This window comes from Leuciscus leuciscus, assembly GCF_965113295.1.
Source record: "Leuciscus leuciscus genome assembly, chromosome: 2".
NCBI lineage: Eukaryota > Metazoa > Chordata > Actinopteri > Cypriniformes > Leuciscidae > Leuciscus > Leuciscus leuciscus.
Window position 1 is genome coordinate 35,082,408 of NC_138726.1, and position 20,295 is coordinate 35,102,702.

The following is a 20,295-nucleotide window of genomic DNA, read 5'->3' on the forward strand; positions in this document are numbered from 1 at the left end:
GTCTGTTGTGTACAAAGATACAACTATCAAAATGTTACATTTTAACCAGTGTTATGACAAAAAAAGTCATTTATAAATATTAAATGACATGTAGAAACAGGAGTCGTTTCATTGTTTTATTTAGATGTAGCACAGGGTCTTATTTACATAAATATGTTCTGTTCATTACAGCTCTCCAGGGTTACTTTGCTGGTTTGTCCCCAGACTCCAGCTTGGGTGCATCTTTGGGCTCCCTGTATGCGGGGAACGCTTCCCATGGACTGTTCAAGTCAAACTTACGGAACTCCTGAGCGAGCTCCACAGGTTCAGCCACAACCCGCTTCACCTCATCGTCATAACGCACCTGAGAAAATAGAAGAAAACAACTCAACATAAATTAAGCCACACCCCTTTTACAGGAATGTTTAAAATAAATTAAAATTACATAATTGCTCTACATACACTGTTTAAAAGTTTGAGGTTACTATTTTTTTTGTGTGTCTCTTATGCTCACCAAGGCTGCATTCATTTGATCAGAAATACATTAAAAACTGTAATATTGTGAAATATGATGATTTAAAATACATGTTTTCTATTTTAATGTACTTTAAATGTAATTTACTCCTGCGATGCAAAGCTGAATTTTCAGCATCATTACTCCAGTCTTCAGTGTCACATGATCCTTCAGAAATCATTCTAATATGCGGATTTGCTGCTCAAGAAACATTTCTTATTATTATCAGTGTTAAAAATCAATGTTTTGCTGCTTAATATTTTTCAGTATATTCAAAAGAAAGCATTTATTTGAAATAGAAATATTTCGTACCATTATAAATGTTATTACTGTCACTTTTGATCAATTTAATGCATCCTTGCTGAATAAAAGTATGATTTTCTTTGAAAAAAACACTGTCAGACACCAAACTATTAAAAGGTTGTATAACAATGAATTGTGCATTTACCTCCACATATCCAGACAAAGGAAAGTCTTTCCTGAATGGATGACCTTCAAATCCATAATCTGTCAAGATACGTCTCAGATCTGGATGGTTTGCGAAGAAAACTCCATACATGTCCCAAATCTGTAATGAAACATTCATTTCAGAGTGAACCAAACTGTCTCTAAAATTTGAAAAAACAGACTTAACATCTTGATGCAACTACAGCTATGATACATGATCTAATGGACCATTAGACAATGGACAACCCTCAACCCTCCCTCAGTCAGAGTCTGCGGTGTCATAGCATGTGGGAAGCAGCTCAGGGGCTCCACTGCATGAGCACTGCAGATTGTTGAGTCTGAGCATATGCTACACAAAACAGACATCTTTTTTGAAGTGTGAAATATACAAATGTCAAAACCTGTTCATGAAACCTCAGCTGATTACAGTGAGACACACATACCTCTCTCTCATACCAGTTAGCTGCCTGGTGCACAGACACAGAGGAGTCAAGAGGACTCAGCTCGTCAGTGTAGGTCTTCACTCGGATTCGGGAGTTATAGCGCAGGGACAGCAGATTATACACAATCTGAAAAGGAAAAAATTGGATCATCAATCATTTGCAGAACGGTTTCAGAAATGTTTTATTCTGATGGATTTGCATTTCAAATGCCAATAACTTTCACCATCCAGGCTACCAAAGTATGCATATTATGTGCAGTACTTATGTATTTTAAAAATTTCAAGTCTATTAAAATAATCTAACTTGCTAAAAACACAAAATCAAGGTAATATTTTATTTCATAGTCGAGACTGAGCATGCTCACCTCAAAGCGATAGTGCCTTGTAGGGACATCCACAGCTGTCAGGTCAGTCATGTTGTTGAACTGAGCGTTTGTGTGATCCTTCAAGAAGGTGAGAACAGGTATAATCCCTTCTGGATGGATCATTACCTCCAGCTCATTAAAGCAGGTCACCTAGGATTCAAACAAAAGGCTGTAAATAGAGCCATTTTTGAGGAATTGCAGAGTGCAACTAATCACTAATCTGTCATCTGGATCTGACAAAGATATACATGAGAATAAATTACCTGAACTTGTTGCACATATTTGGGGAGAATCTCTGCAATGTATTCACCAAACTCTGAAAGCTGAGTGTGGGTGACTGGATCCTTGGGCATTACAGTAGCTAATGCAAAACAAAAAGACATTTGGTCTTACTTTATACATGTCTTTAACTACTAGCCTATGTATTATTTCAATAATTCATTTGATACAATGCACTTATTGTGTACATACTTTATTTTCCACACTTCACTTATATTTAAACATTACCAGCTTAAAATAATTGCTATATAATTACACTGTTGACCCTTCCTTTACACCTGTCCCTGACCTTAACCGTATCTCACCTCAAGTGTTTTGCAATACAATATGAACACCATAGCATGTATATAAATATAAGTAACGTAAGTAGTTAAAGACACCTAATATACAGCAAGACGCAACGTTAACAACAGACTTCCAAAAATCTACTCACGTCTGGTTTCAGTTGTCGTTGTTCTTGTCTGGACAATCGCAGCGCTCTGTCTAGCAACTATGAGAGAAATTGAGAGAAATCAATGCATTACAATATGAATATAGTGTCATTGCGGCAAGTTCAGGTCAAGACATCAAAATAAACCAAATTGGTAACGTTAGTTTGTGTCTGATGAAATTCAAAACATAGATTAAAAACATCCCTTATATTTCCAGAACTCAAAAATTCGTCTCACTGGAAGCGTGATGTCTAAATATCAAGAATAAAATAAGCTGTATTGGCATAATTCAGATTATAACTGTAAATCAGTCGACACTGTCATTGGCGTTCTGTGTGTTTGTAAAGGTCAACAGCGAAGAAAAGCCTTAAACACAGGAGAGCTTGTTTGAGTCCTGCACAGTGACAATCATGGTTAAATGACTAAATAATTCATCTTAAACACGTCTGTGCTGTTCTTGTTTATTTCTTACCGTTCAGACTTTTTCCAAAACCGCTGCGGACAAATCTAACCAAGGAGGCCGCCATCTTTACTCCCTCACCGTCCTTCCTCGCGGGATTTACTGATGCTAGAGCTACGGGTGCGTTCTGCAGTGCGCTGCTGCCATCTTCAGGCGCTACAATCGAGGCATTAAAGCGATAGTTCACCCAAAAATGAAAATTTTGTCATTACTTAATACTTACGTAAGTTTGTATTAAGTAATGTTCCCTCAAGTTGTTCCAAACCTGTATGAGTTTCTTTCTTCTGTTAAAAAGAAGATATTTTGAAGAATGTTGGTAACCAGACAGTTGACGGCACCCACTGACTTCCATAGTTTCTTTTGCCTATGGAAGTCAATGGGTGCAGTCAACTTTCTAGTTATCTTCTTTAAATATCTTGTTTTGTGTTCAACAATTTTATTGAACCTTTAGACAAAATATAAATATGTGTATGTGTTTTATGTTTTGTATCATATTTAAAACATCAGGTTTTTATGGCCTATATAGTATGATATAGTGAGAATATGGAGCTCACACTCAAGGAGGAGAGAAACATCTTTTCAGAGGCCAAAACTTAACACAAATATGCAATTGTTGCGATTGTTGTTATTTGGCCAAAATGTAAGATTAAATTCTGATGGCTTGTAGTATGTGGACAGAGGTGGTAAGTAACAAAGTACATTTACTTGAGTACTGTACTTAAGTACACTTTTTGAGTATCTGTCCTTTACTTGAGTATAATTTTCTTCTGGAAACTTTTTACTTTAACTTCACTATATTTGAAAGACAAATTTTGTACTTTTTACTCCACTACAATTCTGTCACGGTCCTTGAGTAGAAAGTAGTAACGTCAGTCAGGGGATGATTTTGGTTGCAGGGGTTGCACTTTGGTTGGAAATGAAAGTCAGGTTGACATCAGAACCCGACTTGACGTCAGAACCCGATGTCGGATAGACGTTGGATTTTGGATGGAAATGAAAGTCGGGTTGACGTCAGAACCCGACTGATGTTGGTTTCTGACGTCAACTCGATTTTCATTTTCAACCACAATACATCTGTCTAACGTTGGAGATTAATGTCAATCTGGCGTTGGATTCTGACATCAACCTGATTTTCATTTTCAACGTTGGGTTTGGCCTTCTAAATGCGAATTTTAGACTAAAAGCCCAAAAACTTTAAATAGGGCACTATTTGAGGGAACAGCCATTTGGGTGTCCGAAACCATTGTGGACGTTATTGAGTGCACTTATTCAATCCCACTACTAGAACTGTGTTCTAGAAATAAATTTGATATTGAATATGAGGGTAGGTAGGCAGGCATAGATTCAGAGGCATAAGGTTATGTAAGTATTACATACAACAATGCAACAATAATAAAACAATGCATTGACTTTTTACTTTTGATACTTAAAGGTATAGTGGAGGATCTTTCCAAATTTTAGATAAGACCCGCCCTCTCCACTTTTTGAAAAGTTTGATTGATTCACCAGAATGATTGACAATTAGGAGGCCCAATAGTATAGGTTACCCACCAGGAAGTAAAACATCCTCCGCTATACCTTTAAGTACTTTTAAAAACAAGTAGCCTACTTCTGTACTTTTACTTAAGAAAAAAAAAAATTATATTGGGCCTTACTCGATTCACTTGAGGTCGCTGTTGAAAAGAGAACGAGGTCAAAATAAAAAAAAATCTGATTCTGTTGCGAAGAATCCACAATATAGTATATAGTATTTTTTAGCAAAAGTTAATTTAGTGAGAGATTAGCGATGCCTCAGTGTTCCACTGTGCAATTTAAAAAGTCTTTTATCACGGCTGCAGTTCGTTTTTTAAATGGAATTACTGTATTGATTGATTGTGTTGTATTTTGTATAGCATTTTTAATTATGTCTTAGGTTTTTTTAATGTAATGTTTAAATTGATGTAATTGTTTGTACTGTTCGAGATGTGTATGTGCAATGATGGCAAGAGTTTCCCCTCACAAGGATTAAAAAAGCTTTCTAACCTAACCAAGACTGTGTGCAACAAGTTTCTGAGCAATGTTTTGATCATGTGAATAGTTTAGAAGCATTAGAAACTTACGTATCAGCTATGATACAGTAGACCTTCTAGGGTTACAAACGCTGTTCACATATTTCACTAAATAGACCAGAGCATACCATTATTTTATCATATTAATTAAAATGTATTTGAAATGGTTTTAAATAAGTCAGGACAGAACCAGTTGTACACCTCTCTCTATTTGATGATAGTGTATAACAATAAATAATTAAATACATAGGCTCCGTTAAGCTTCAAGATTATGTTTACTGTAGACAATTAAAAAATATCATGATCTTATACATAATCACAGGGAAACAGGTTTTTGAACAGCTTCCAACACAAAGAGGCGATAAAAAAAGAAAAAGAAATCTGTTCTAATATTATTTTTTTTAAATGTAATCACTAACTCAAACAAAAATAAATACAATTTGGAAATTTACAGAGGTAAACATCTGAGGTGATAGAAAAAAGAAGAAAAAAATTTATTCACAATATAACCAATGATCAAGATTGACATTATCGCTTAGTCTATTTTTATGTATAGTACACAAATTCTTAAACAAATATATAAAAAATATGCACTTCAGCAAGGAAAAAACAACTTATTAACAATGTACTGCATATGAGATTCAGCATGAATGTTGGCATTTGTACACTGGATATCTTCTAGCTGGACTCTGAAGCGCAGACTTGCTTATAGTACTCCTGCAGCACCTCCAGCTGGGCTGAGCGGATCAGCACATGAGGCCGGACTGAGGCCAGCATCTTACAGGCCTCCTCTGGACTCCAACAGTGTAGCTGTGAAAGGAGAAAAAAGGTTAAACACAGGGCCATAACTACCATACACATTGAGGGAGACAATATCCACTGATGCAAACAACTCAACTGTGATTAATGTAGGCTAATTCATAACTGTGATGAGACAAAGAACATTAAAGGAGCTGTTTTTGACATATTAGACAGACGTTTAAGAGTGAATGTTGGCATATTTTAAAATAAAAAAATATATAATATATTCCTATATTACTTACAAGTATAAATTCTAATTATTTTACATGGTTATAACCTTGGTTTAACATCAAATGCAGATTCCAAAGACTGTCACACTCTTGAGTTTTCTAACATTCTTTTGACAGAACTGTTTTTCTTTCCCTTTATATAACTGCATGATACGATGCATATAGTTATATATAAGCATCTTCAGAAATAACTGGTTGATACTGGTTCAAGAAGGAACAAATTCATATAAATACTATACTGCGTGTGTATAATCAGTGAAATTACGTATGACTTATTCTAAAAAAAGGAGAAGGTAAGCTTAAAGTGCACCTATTATAGATGTTTGAAAATTACCTTTCATGTAGTGTGTAACATAGCTCTAAGTGAATGAAAACATCCAACAAAGTTTTAAATCTAAAAATGCACCATATATAAAGTTATTGTCTTTCAAAAGTAAGAGTCGACTCCGAATCAACGAAATGAATCGTCAATCGTTTTTCAAACGAGTCATAAGCCGGTACATTGTGACGTCAAGATGAAACATTAGCATAGCCTATTGCCCGCCACTTATTGCGCGCGCAGACACCAGGGAAAACTTGAACCTCAAACACTGCAGCTGATTCCTGTGGATACTGGATAGCATCATGTCGAGAAGACGCTGTGCTTTACAATGTGAAAGTAAAGCCAGTTTTTTTTCACTGCCCAAGGACGAGCATGTGAAGAATCAGTGGTTAAAATTCATCTTTACCACAGCGATATAATCCTAAACTTTTATTTGTTCCCTTTATTTTACTGACGACTGCTTCTCAAATCTCGGAGTTCAATGCAGGATTCGCACACCGCTTGCTCTTGATTGATGGTGTTCAAAATACTTAGTTTTGAGTTTTATATTGTGTTGGTCTCCTGCTAACTGGTTAACTCACATTATTACTGTCTTACTGAAATACTTCTGCTAATCAGCTGTGGTAACTGCTAACCACTATTACCTATAACTGTGTCTATTAATGCAGATTGTCTGTCGTTCTCACTACTTTGAGTAAAGATTAAGCATAGACCAACGTTTATGCTACATCATTCATTCACGCTTGAGCTCAGCTAATGTATGCACTGTTATTGATACAGTTTCCACATGTTCACCGCAATAAATTAGAAAAATACTCTGTAAATAAGTAAGTACAAGTAAAATAATCGGTTTGTTGATGGACATGCACTTGTTAATGCTGATGGTGAGGAATTACAGTTGCAACATCTCATAATGTACCTCAAACTGAGTAGTGTATCACTGAGAAACGTCCTGCTCGAGTTGTCCTTGTGATGGAGGTTCGAGTTGAATAACTAGTTCTTCCAGTGTTTCATGCTCGCATTGATATGGTAAAATTGACGTCATTGTTCGTTACTGTGTTTAGTTTACGGTGTAGGAAGCCTCAGGACAAGCAGAGCTGATTGCTATGGCAATGGCCGTTTTTGTTTTCGACACGCGCACTGTAGAGATTGATTAATCTGACGAGTCGTTTGAGAATCATTGAAAATGTGGAGATGTGCAAATGTATATTATGAGAAAATTAAAAAGTTTTTTTTTTTTTTTTTTTTTACCTTTCATGCATGTAATCCTGTTGTAGGAGACTTGTAGGAGAAACAAAATAGCATAAGTGGCACTTTAAGCAAAAGTCCCTTTGTATTCTGCATGCATGTGTGGGTTTCATGCAGAGAAGTGAACAGCATCACTTGAATTAACCTATATATTAATGTTCCCTCTCCAAAATTCTACACCAACAATATTATTTTAATATTATAATAAAATTTCAGGTGTGTCTTGTACAATGCTCAAAGAATGTGCTAAAGAAATGTGCAACCACACAATGACAAATATTGTTTACAGTGTTGACCTATGACACAGAGCTTTACGTATTGATGCTGCTGGTTTTACTATTGTTCATGGTTTAGGGCAGGCAGACAGACTGATACCCACCCTGATGAGGTATGCAGCTGCAATAGTTGCACTGCGTGAACGGCCGGCCTTGCAGTGAATATAGACACTACTGCCTTGCTGTCGATGTCTCAAGGTGAAGTCCACACCCTTGTGGATGTGCTCTAGGCTGGGGACACCTGTCAGGTCCACCGTGTCCAGTCTGATCTGCTCAACGCCAACAGCTCGCCACTCCTGTTATTAATATAAGCATCCTTAGATGTGCATTGCCACCTGTGATTATAGTTGGGAATGAGTGAAAGAGTTAGGAGAGACACTTACCTCAGCTGAATTGCAGAAATATTTTGTTTCATATTCTTCATTCATGGTAATGACTCCTCTGATTTTCTCTTTTTGGACCAACTAAAGCCAAATGAGACAAGAGGGATTAGTTAAACTCTTAAACAGACTACGATATGAGGCAAATTATACATGTGCTAGGATCATTACAATTGTCTGTAATTCATTAATACAGTAAAAATCAAATCTTACCTCCTCTGTCATTGACCTGAATGGGAGAGCACCAAGAATGACTGTCGGATCCACGCGATTAAACCATTGTCTGGAGGTGACCTTTTCCATGACAACATTGTAAGCGAGTGTGGGATAAAATAAAATCCTAGCTAGAACACTGGACATCGTTCCACATGTAAACGAACGAAACGAATCACAGAAGTTTCATTCTTTCTCAACTACTCGTACATAGCACTGCATGAAAGAGACGCTCTTCAAGTTTTTTTCTTCGACGCCTGTCACAGATCGTCGACATTGCCCTCTTCTGTTTTGGAGGTTAATTGGCTGGATACAGGAGTAGTGTCTCGTTTCCAATAATATCCAGCGACTAGAAAATGAAGGAATTCACCGGACCAATAACGTTATCTTAAAAAAAAATAAAAAAAATAATTACCTATCTTAAGCTATTGATCAGACGCCATTGATACAATAAAAAATGTTTGTGTGTGAAGTATAGAGACTTAAAATAAAAGTCATGGCCTACCTTTGCATGAGTCTCGTTTAATTTTGTAGTTTATCGTGTTCTTGTTTGATGGTGTTTGTGAATTAACATGAATTAATCAATTACATTCATTTTTTAAAAATGCAACAGAATTTCCGGTTTATAGTCCAATAGCATGCAAACCGCACAAGGATAAAGAGGACATGTGCCTGCAGACGTGGTTAATGTCCATTTACAGTGTGGATAAAATGTATTTGTGCTTTCTTAGGATTATTTGGCATTGTGAATGCATTATGTAACACATTCTACAATAAAACACATAATAATACCAACACAACTGCACAGACATTAAAAGGACAATTCACGTTAACCAGTCTGTCAGTTGCACACATTTGATGTTTATCTACATATCACACGCGCAGGCCTTTTGGGGTTTTATTGACTTCAGCGACCACGTGAGAGAAACGTGTATCTGTCTCTTTAAGAAGGGGGGCGTATTTCAACCAATTCCTTATAACTTCTGTTTTAAGTATTTATATGGCAATTTTTCATAAAAGACCAAAAGAAATTGTTGTTATAGTCACGTCTATCAACGTTTTGGCTCCAAAAGTACATATTTGCCCAGTACATTTCGACAGAGGCTCCACCCCAATCCCCTTTTAATAAATGTGATGGTGCATGCAGGAAAGACAGCCATTTTGCACCGTCCCTGTTTCACCCAGAAAGTAGGTTGTCGTGGGAAGACGTAATCTGAGAAAAAGAACTAATTCACAAATCCCACTAAACAATAATTCCCCTGTGTCAGCACACCATACCTACTCAGTTCCCTCCGTTTGAAAAAGGGGGCATCGAGGGTAAGTGTTGATTGTTCACGGTTGTAACTGCGCGAGCTAACTGGTGGTTGTTTACGGTCGCTAGCACGCGTTAACATGCGTCATTATGTAAGAGCAGATCGACCACCGCGCGCCCATAGGGCTCATTTCGGTTAAAGATGCTGTTTTGGTCAGTAGTACATGCACAGTTGCGTCAAGAGTAATCTAAACCTGTGTAACTTCGGCGTGTTGTCCGAGCTGTTCTGCTAAGTTTAGCGTCACTGAGAAGTGTAACAATGATGCAACGTAATTAAAACGATGCAGGTGATGAGCAGAACTCTCACACAGGTCGTTCCCCGTGTTGCACACGCGGTCTTAAAATCGCATGTATTTTCACAGCGATCGGTCTGGAAATTAAGTAACTACAGGTTCTGTTGGAAAACGCATGGTCACTCCCCGGCTAAATTCAAATGAACGTAGCAAATGTGTTCGTATAGTGGCAGTGTTAAGTTTTAGCACAGAGCCTGTCATGTTCTCCATTTGCAAAAAGCTCCTTTTGCAAGTAACACGCAGCTGTGTGACTTCATCTCTGGAAGTATCGATCATAGAAAGTTAAGCTAGCGACTCCTAGTACTTGCTGCGAATTAAATGTCTCTAACGTTACCTGGTAGTCCTTTTACTTGCTTGTTTCAAAGCTAACGTGCTAATGAAATATAAATCATCATAGATGATCATAGATCATCACATTCAGTGTCTGTGTTTGTATCTAATTTAATTTAAATCTTGCTCATGTTGCTGCTTATTTCCACAAAGTATATCAACAAAATGTGTAAAGTTAAATGCAGTGAGAGGTATTAGTTTCTGGCCTGCTGTTTTTGAGCACAGAGGCCTGCTGAACAGAAAGCTGCTGCTGATCAGGACTGTCACGTGAACTATCACTATCATTTGATAAGAGCTTCACAATGGACTATTGTCCTTTTGTTTCCAAGCCAAACCGTTATAAAGGAATAATGCATTTTTAAAGCTTTTTGAACATGAGTTAAAGAATCTGCATTATAGTCCTAATAGGACTAGTCGGTGTTTAATGCAGTGGTAATCTAATGTGGACTGGACTGTGTTCTTTTGGGAATACTTTATTATGTTACCAGTTTTGTGACCTTCAGTTGTAGTTTGGTATAGAAATGAGTTATGTCTAGAATGGGTGCCTTGTAGGGCAAGTACATTGTGAGAGCAAGAAGGTCCATTCTGCTTGAAATGGGATCTTTGGTGTTTTTGTCTAATTCTGCTGTTTGATAATGAACTTGATTTCTTTAACCTGGCTGAGATTGTAAACGGGATAATTTAGCCATAATGTTGTAATTAATATGAATCTTCCTCCAACTAATACATTTGTAATATACAGATAGTATATAATATACTAATATGGCATAGGCCTACACGTAACCAGTCAGAAAAAATACACAGCTAGCATTGTGAGAATAAAGTAAAAATGTTGCACTGAAAATATCTTAATGTAGAGGGGCAATAGCCTATGCTTGTATTCTGCTTTTGCATTTCATTCCACAAGGCCAGTTGTAACCGACCTGTTTAGTTTTATCTGACATTGGCAAATTGTGCAGCATTGACTCTCGTAAGATCTGTCTGTCTCCCAGAATTATTAAAAGGAAAACCCAACTCTAATAGAGGCAGTATTAATAATACACGAAAACCGCAAATAAGCATTGGTAATGGAGGTAAAGGACAGCAAGTCTGCAAATACTGGGAATCATCACAGATGTTCACTGATAAAATGGCAGTCTAACCATACAACGTTCTTTTTGCAGGTTGACGGGAGCAACGTTTCAGAAAAGCAAGGCCACAGAGAGGGTAAGTGGTTCTCACTTTTGTGTTAGGATGTATTACAATGGACTATTTGTTAAGTGAGACATCACAATGTCATGCGTGAATGTGGGAAAGGTAGGTATTCATATTCCAAATGGCTGGCGCTCAGAAGTACATGATTTGACTAGAATCATCAGACTGCGCACACAAATGTTCAGCCAACAGATTAGTTCGAGAAGTCGCAAATGAGTTTATTTTCTGTTTATTTTCTATGAGGTTCCATTTGTGCCAGAAATGAGTAGCCTGCTTTGTGCATTATACTATGTGTCCATGTCTACAATAATTATTAAAATCAGTAGTCTATATTTTGAAATATATGTTCTCTGTTTATGTACTCTTGTTCTGACGTCTTTACTGTCGTCTTTCTCTGTCGTCCTTACTGTAGTCTTGTTCTGTCCGTACAAAAACACCACTTGTGTGATATTGCTTAACTAGATCATATGATAAATATGAGACAACTCATACATGGACATTTTTGCCCCAATATCTTGAATTTTAGGTGCATTCTATAGACTCCATTATGCAGTGAGTTTTTGCCCTGCTTCATGTTTGTCACCAATCAACTGTATGAAATGTAAGATGACTAAGTCTGTGGCTGGTGCGTTAAATGCGTGAAATCATTTTAACACATTCTTTTTTTTCCACACACATGAATGAATGCAATTATTTTGCACACTTTGCTGGCGGATAAGATTTTGTTTTTTGTTGATATATAATCTGTACACACTGGCCCAAACCGCCTTTTTTTTTTTAAACCGCCTTCCATAGACAACAGTAAAGATGACAGAACAAGAGTACAGTAAGGACGACAACAGTAAAGATGACAGTACAGTAAGGACGACAACAGTAAAGATGACAGAACAAGAGTACAGTAAGGACGACAACAGTAAAGATGACAGAACAAGAGTACAGTAAGGACGACAACAGTAAAGATGACAGTACAGTAAGGATGACAACAGTAAAGATGTCAGAAGACAACGACAGAACAATTACATAAGCAGAGAACATACATATCAACATATACTAATTTATCTGAACAAGTAGGCAGTGACTGTAGACAAGGACATATGTGTAGTATAAAGCACAAATTTTGGCACAAATGTAACCTCGTTATTTTCAAGCCTGATCGCATGCCTGTTGAGAACTTCACTGTGTAAAACAAAACAATTATTCTGATCTTTGAACTTCAGTTTCTATTCAAGTCTCTTTGATAGAAATGAGTAGTTGTGGCCTGTGTTCCTCAGACTATTGGGACATTCAGTGCTTGTAGTTCCTTGAGTATCTCTTTTAATGAGAGCCACCAGTGTCATTTGTGCAAACTCTTAGACTGCAGTCCTCTCTGTTTTTCGATGTTTTTCTGCTAGCGTTTGGATAATTATTGTCGGTTTATGTCAGCTTAAATGATGTATTAGTCACACATGTGGAGGTCCATTGTCATTTAGGATTTTGCACCTCCATTTCTGTCAATTCCTGTCATGCTATTAGAGAGCTGCGTGAAGCAAAATTGCATGAAATGAACTCCCTGTTCCTTGGTGTTTAGTGCTCCGAATTGAAGACAAACCGTTTCCTTGGTTACTTGTTAGTACACACGCACGCTTGTGAGTTGATGCTGCTATGGTGGGCTGTTCTTTGCAGTTGGATTTTTGTCCTGCATGGCAACACCTCCATTATCTTCAACTGAGGGCTGACAATTCCGTCAGACTCTGCTCATATTTGAGTGTGTATTTACATAAATACTGAGGGTTTTCAGAAGAGCGTTCTGCTGGAGAGACTAGAGTGCAATTGTAGGCGTGAGTTTGAGCGCTTAGCGCAAAGTCAGGGGGGGTTTATATCTCCATTACAGGGGGAAGGGAAGTGTGTCAGAGTGCAGGCTCTTTAAAGGAGCCATCAATCATCTACTGCGTTACCTTTAAGACACTCATGATGGGACTAAAATACTTGTACTGAGCCACTGAAAGTCTTCAGTTTCATTTTGTACTTAACATGCTAATGCTTTCAGGCAAAAAGCTCTTTAGCTTTGACTTCTGTCAGATTTCGCTGTGGTAAATTTGTGTCTGACAGTTGCTGCACCATGGCAGCTGTTAAATCATGACAACGCTCTCCAGGAGGGAGTTACCACATGGAGGTCAGCAGCAGCACCTGTCGGGAACATTCTTGTTTATGCTCCTGTTAATGTGGCTAATAAATGCCATTAAAGACCTAAATAATTATTCCTGTACATTTAAACTAGGGCTGTCAAATTAAAATCCGAGTATTGAATATTTGTCCAATTTAAAATAAAAATTAATGTAGAATGCAAAAACAGTACATTCAAATTTTAGGTGTGCGTCGTGGCACACGAGATGCGACGATGGCGTTGTTGCGTTTTAATGTTTTTGTTAGCCTATCCAGTTGAACCCTCTAGATCAGGGATGGACAACTTCGGTCCTGGAGGGCCACTGCACTGCAGAGTTCAGCTCCAACCCTGCTAAAAACCACCTTCCAGTAGCTTTCTGGTAATCCTGAAGACATTGATTAGCTTGTTCAGATATGTTTGATTAGAGTTGGAGCTAAACTGTGCAGGACAGTGGCCCTCCAGGACCAAAGTCGCCCATCCCTGCTCTAGGTCCAAAACATTGCAGAAATAGAGAAGCTCAATGCGGAGAAAATGGTGGTTATGTCAAAACAGTTTACCTAGCCATTCACACACAACTCATTTTCTGTGCTGCTTTTCCATTATGTAAACATGTGCTAGACGGACATCTTCGACTGTTGCACACGCGTCTCGCACGAGAGCGTGTTTAGAAAGCCATGTAAAAACATGTCTCAAGACTTTGTTGTTGTTGTTGTTTTTTTTTCATTCCACTGCATGTCATGTTTTTAAACACAAAAGCCACTCTTTGTGATTGGCGTTTCGACTCTTTGTATTAAACTATTCATAAATACCCAATGCTCTTATGCCCATAATTGTTTATGCAAGTAAAAAAAATATATTTAAAGCATTTGCGCACGAAGGTACCTCACAAAACTGATTTCGGACAGACTTCTCAGGCAGCGTAACGGTTTAATGATTATAGAAAAAACAGCGAGCTTTGGTGATAATGAAGCAAATATTTAATTACTACAATAGTAATTTCTTGCTATTGGTCAAAAACTTACATTTACACTCAAACTGACCACCAACTATAACTTTTAGACGCCATCTTTATTTTTGGATTGTGGGATATCAGAGGCAGCAAAGAATATCGTAATGTAAAAATGTATCAGATGAAGGTGTCTCAGGAGACAGGAAGTGATGCTAGCATTAGATTTGGACGTGCCTTGATGCCTTCCTAACTTGGAATGCATCCTCCAAAGGCAGCGTTTTTTTTTTTTTTTGCTCATCGCGCCCTCTTGTGGCTTCAGGAGCCAAAAGCATTTTTCCCTCTAACTGAAATTTCATTCAAATATAATTTGAATATTAGTAATATTTAAGAATAAAATTTGAATTTAGTTTTTCAGCCATTTTTACAGCCCGGATTTAAACATTTCCAAAATATGTCAATTGTTACATTATATTTCATAAAAAAAAAAAAAACGTATTTATTGCATGTAGTGAAGGAAGGGACTATATCTTATATTATGCGTGCCGTCACCATGTGCGCTGCACATGCTTGGTCTCTATCATTGTTAATTTTGATACACATTTCAGTGTCCTAAGACACAGCCTGACTTTCTGTTGCACATGAATTTAAGCAGGAGTTTATTGCCATCATCAGAGGTTGAGTTGGCTGTGAGTTTTCTCCAGTTTGGCAGTGAAACGGGTGGTTCTGCTGGAGGCAGAATGAGTCTCACTGTAACTGTCCAAAAAGAAAAAAGGGAAATTTGCACAGCATTCTCTCTTGAAAAAAAAATCGTAATTCTTGATCTTTTGAAATAAACCTAACTCAATTCCCTCTTCAGTCCAAAAAGACCATTTTAGTGAGACTAAAGGCCAGGACACACCAAGCTGCCGGTGAGCCGTTTTTGAGCGTCTGTCGGGTTAGTTTTTGCAGTCTGTTCTGCACAGTCATCTTGAGGTCCCCTTGGAGGTTTGTCGAGGGCCCCCTGTTTGAGAACCACTGTGCTAGAGCAATATGTATGTATATGAGCAAAAAATATCGGCTGATTGGCTGAAATATCGATTGGTTGTTGATTGGCTGAAATATCGAGAACTGGCTTGTTGACAAAAAAAAAAGCACTACAATAATTAATTTATCACCTGAGAACACAAGAATTCAATTACACATTTAACTACCCAAAGTTTATTTCTGGTTTTGGTATTCGGCTAAATGAAAACTTAACTTAGGTTTCGATATACAATTATATTGATGCATCGCTAGTAAACACGGAAGCTCAACTCTGCTTGCTCTGTGCGAGAACAAACCTCACTCTTTCTTGCTTGTGAAGCAAGCATGGTTGAGCTTCCATGGTTACCATAGTGACCGGATTTGACAGAATTGTATTGTATTGTATTTATTTTATTTATTGTGGAACAGGCCTAATGCTGCAGCATCCCAGTGTGTTTAGTTAGGGCTGGGTGATAAAACAATAACGATAATTGTTGCGATAATAATTTTCCTCTAAAACGATAAGTTAAATAAATGCTCGACATAATGTTTACGCTCCAAAAGCGGAATGAAACGGCGCTACTCATTTGAACCATGCACCACACGGACCATTTATCCGCTCGGCTCAAAGTTCATATGGCCGTGCAGCACGAGCTTACTAGATGCGTTTACACGCTGATCGGTCTTGGTCACGCGACCTCTAAACAGCGCTGTGAGATCCAGTGAGAAGCGCTTGAATTCAGTGAAGAACACATGTCTTGGGGATTTAAACTAGTTTAAAGCCTGATGAAATGGCGCAGACAAACGAGAAACACTGTGCACAACAATACAGTCAGAAGGCTTTTCAATCTACAAATTGCCATAATTTACTGTAGTAACACTTACTGCACCATGGTATTGTGACAGAAATGTGGGATGTTCATATTCAATTTTATTAATATTTTAGTTAAAATACTGTTATTGAAAATGAATGTAGACAAATAAAAATGACATGAAAATGTTTATAAAAATGACTGGAAAAATAACACTAGATTATCAATAATGCATGTTTTCAAAAAAGAAACATCTAAAAGCAATATCTGCATGAGGTGAAGCTGCATGAACACCAGTAAACTGAAGCCCTTTCTATATGACGCATGTGAGATTAATCTGATATCCTAGATACACAACATAAGCGTAACATGACAACTGGTTTCTGCAAGGACCCTTACATTGAATTGGCTCTCTCACTCTCTCTCCTCTCCACCTATTGCTGGCGTGTGGTGAGCGCACTGGCGCCGTTGTACTGCGGCTGCCGTCGTGTCATCCAAGTGGATGCTGCACACTAGTGGTGGTTGAGAAGAGATTTCCTGATATGATTATAAAGCACTTTGGGTGTACAGTAGTACATATGAAAGCGCTATATAAATGCCTCATTCATTCAAGGACGCAAATGCAAGTGAACTTGAACTAAGTTAATTCACAACATTATAGTGTTCTCGTTATAGTGTTCTCTGCACTATATATAGAAATATCACAAATGTACATTATCGCAACAACTTGTGATAACTGCATGATATTCATACTCAAAGATTACAAAAAGTCCAAGTTTTAGGTCAACGCAGAGAGTAGACAGGACGCATAAATGTTACTTGCATGTGAAATGCTAAACGTTATTGAATGCAATAAGCAAAGTACTCGCACACAGGAAGCTGCCTATCAAACAGCGTGTGATCCTAAATTCAATTCTCTTCCATAGCTTACATGGCCAAATACACACACAATTGTCAAAACGCCTGTCTTGGTGAGTAGTCACTTAAACACAGTCGGTTGTGTCTTAAGTGGACTAAACTGAGAAAGAAAGTGTGCATGTAACAATATTTTGGATCTATGCAGCTCTTAAAGTGACATCAGCCTAATAAACCTACTATCATCTGTGTGCTTAAAGGTAGGGTAGGCAATTTCTGAGATGTTAGCAATATCGAGCTATCTTTGAAAGCATGAGAACTAGGGCTGGACCCGAATATTCGTTTGGTGGGTTGGTATTCCATGTGAAAATTTGACATTCGAATATTCGTTTATTTTATTTTTTTGCACACCTGGCATCCCCCTCGAAACGGTTCTCATTCGCGCTTGAATATGTTCAACACTATAAAATCTGACGAAATACAATACTCTTTTTTTTTTTTTCAATTATCTTATATAGCCTAGCCATTTTAATAGGATGGACAGTTGAAGGAACCCAACCTCGTTATACTTAATAAATATATTTGCTGCTTCTTGGCCTACTAAAGTGTTCCTGCAACGGGAGTATTCTCTGGCTAGAGCGCAGAACAGTGGAGTTTGTATGGACAGAAGTGCACGCCTGAGCTTGTATTTTGGGTTAAGCTGCATTGCTTTGACATTGTAGAAAATAGAATAGAAACTAAATGTATTAAGCTTTTTACCCGTTATTATCAATCTAAATTAATCTCTTTTTTAATTTAACTTAATTTAGTTTTTCTTTATTTAAATTTCGTTTTTCTTTATTTAAATTTCGTTTTTCTTTATTTAAAAGAATGACCCTTTACTGTGTCAGTAATTTGTTAGTCAGAAAAATATTAGACTACCTTATTAAAAGTATTGCTTAAGTTAACAGACCTGTGTGTGTGTGTGCTACCTGTGAGTGTATTTCCACAGGCCATTTCCCTTCTGAACACTTAACATGCCTCCCAAGGCATATGCCTGTAAGTGCAATACTCCCACTCAGAGTCCTGAACGGGTCCATTTTTGGAGACCCGCCCCCGCCCCCGCCCGCAAAGTTCAGCACCAGATCCGCAGTAGTGAACGCGCCAGAGAGAAATGCACATTTCATACGAATTATAAGCAGAGAACAGTCTGTTTTCTTTCGTTTTGAATTGTTTTGTTTAAAAGTACACATTTCATGCTTTCTATTTCTCAGGTCTGTGAGGCAAGTAGCTTATACGTTGAGTTTCGGTTCATTTAAGTTAATCAGTTCACGCGCGGGCGCCTCCGGCCATGTCCTGATTATATTGTCTGCCTGCTATATTTACTTCTTATTTATTAAATCCAGGAATTTGGTAGATGAAACATTGATTAAAATTAAGATACAATTAATACAAAACGAAATTCACTTTAAAGAAAGGCTGAACACACTTAATGAAGTGGTCAAAATCATGTCTGCCCACTCCATTTGTCTCACGATATTCGGGATCATCTTATCTTATTCATGCTTTTCACTTTTCATATAATCAACATGAAATATATAAAACTAATTATATTATTTTATTTAAACATGAATATGAAACTAAATCGTTTTTTAATGACTGGGCTACAACACATAGGCCTATTAGCCTACAGTACAGAGAAATTTAATGTCGCAACTTGGTCGGACTAAAAGGGGAGAAAAAAAAAAAATTGGGTCGGCCCTAAATTGACAGGGCCGGTCGGGTTACGGCAAACAAGAATATTTTTAAGGATGGCCTGACTAAAACACATATTTGCGTATGTGTAATGCTGGTAATTTAGACATACAAATATTGCACATATTTTTCATCCGCTACCCGCCCGCAAGGAGTTCATTATCCGCCCGCGTCCCCGCCCGTGAATTTTAGGAATGTCACAATCGACCCGTTTTAGCCATTTTTATGCGGGTACCCGACCCGTTGCAGGACTCTGCTCCCACTGTCTAGTGCAATATTCTCTAACTCAGGTGATATTTATATTTATATTATTCATACTACTCAAAATACTGTAAATATGTTCATAATCTGTAACATGCACTAGACTCCCACTGTCTAGTGTAATATTCTCTAACTCAGGTGATATTTATATTTATATTATTCATACTACTCAAAATACTGTAAATATGTTCATAATCTGTAAATGTTTATTCGGACTAAACCCAACTGTGACCCTACTTTTTTACTTTTATACTATTTTATTTTTTTAAAAATATATTTTATTCTTAGAATTTGTATTACTATGTTTCTTGTTGTATTTGTATTTGTATATGTGCACTGGAAGCTTCAGTACCAAGAAAAATTCCTTGTGGGTGCAAGCACACTTGGCAATAAAGCTCTTTCTGATTCTGATTTACTTTGTGTTGTTCATGGGGAAGATGTTTAATATCACTAGTGCAGTGTCCGTTCTCAGAGCATATAAGCCCTGCCCGTGTGAGGTGTGCCGCTTCCCGCTCGCGTTGTTCTGTAGTTTTTTAAAAGTTTATTAGTTCTGAACGTCTCGCGTCTCTATCTATATTGCACCAAATGCGACACCGCACTCCCTTGTGAAGTCGAATGGATGAGCGGTTCTCGAAATAATCAAAATGCAAACGGACAGACAGACACATAGAGAATACTGCCTTTATTAGAGAGAAGAATATGTTCAGCCCCCTCTCTCCGAAGCTTCGAATATTCGATGTTCATTACTACCGGAGCTTCGAAGCTCAAAAAATGGTATTCTGACCAGCCCTAATGAGAACCCACCCTCCCTTCAGAGAGTCTCCAAAGCTACGCCTCCTCCAAAACACATGAACGCACACAGCCAGAGCAGAGTCTGCAAAGCGTCACGAGAGACGCCGTTCAATTGCCTCATTTCTCAAAGCACATACCATTACAATAATAATGAACTTAAACCACTTACAGAGTTCTTACTTGT

General features: G+C 37.6%; 3 protein-coding genes across 7 annotated transcripts in view; 1 reads left to right on the forward strand and 2 right to left on the reverse strand.

Annotated features, from left to right (window-relative positions):
• Positions 1 to 102: 102 nt before the first annotated feature.
• Positions 103 to 3,072, reverse strand: ndufs3 (NADH:ubiquinone oxidoreductase core subunit S3). The gene is made up of 7 exons (XM_082148348.1): positions 2,930 to 3,072; positions 2,460 to 2,516; positions 2,011 to 2,108; positions 1,748 to 1,897; positions 1,384 to 1,509; positions 942 to 1,061; positions 103 to 343 (listed from the first exon to the last, which is right to left on the reverse strand). Exons 1-7 carry the CDS (start codon positions 2,982 to 2,984, stop codon positions 182 to 184), a joined length of 768 nt encoding a protein of 255 aa, XP_082004474.1. The 5' UTR covers positions 2,985 to 3,072; the 3' UTR covers positions 103 to 181.
• Positions 3,073 to 5,221: 2,149 nt separating this feature from the next.
• Positions 5,222 to 8,898, reverse strand: ptpmt1 (protein tyrosine phosphatase mitochondrial 1). Its single transcript, XM_082148360.1, has 4 exons — positions 8,435 to 8,898; positions 8,225 to 8,305; positions 7,946 to 8,137; positions 5,222 to 5,775 (listed from the first exon to the last, which is right to left on the reverse strand). The coding sequence occupies exons 1-4, from the start codon at positions 8,579 to 8,581 to the stop codon at positions 5,644 to 5,646; spliced, it is 552 nt and encodes a 183-aa protein (XP_082004486.1). The 5' UTR covers positions 8,582 to 8,898; the 3' UTR covers positions 5,222 to 5,643.
• A 622-nt stretch (positions 8,899 to 9,520) lies between these two features.
• celf1 (cugbp, Elav-like family member 1) overlaps positions 9,521 to 20,295 on the forward strand; it is a 38,988-nt gene continuing 28,213 nt past the window's right edge. For 2 of the 5 annotated variants that reach the window (XM_082148237.1, XM_082148240.1), the window contains exons 1-2: positions 9,534 to 9,751; positions 11,533 to 11,575. The gene's annotated coding sequence lies outside the window, so the exon portion shown is untranslated. Of the gene's footprint in view, positions 9,752 to 11,532; positions 11,576 to 20,295 lie in introns of all 5 variants that reach the window. The other 3 variants (XM_082148239.1, XM_082148241.1, XM_082148238.1) reach the window with 3 other exon arrangements.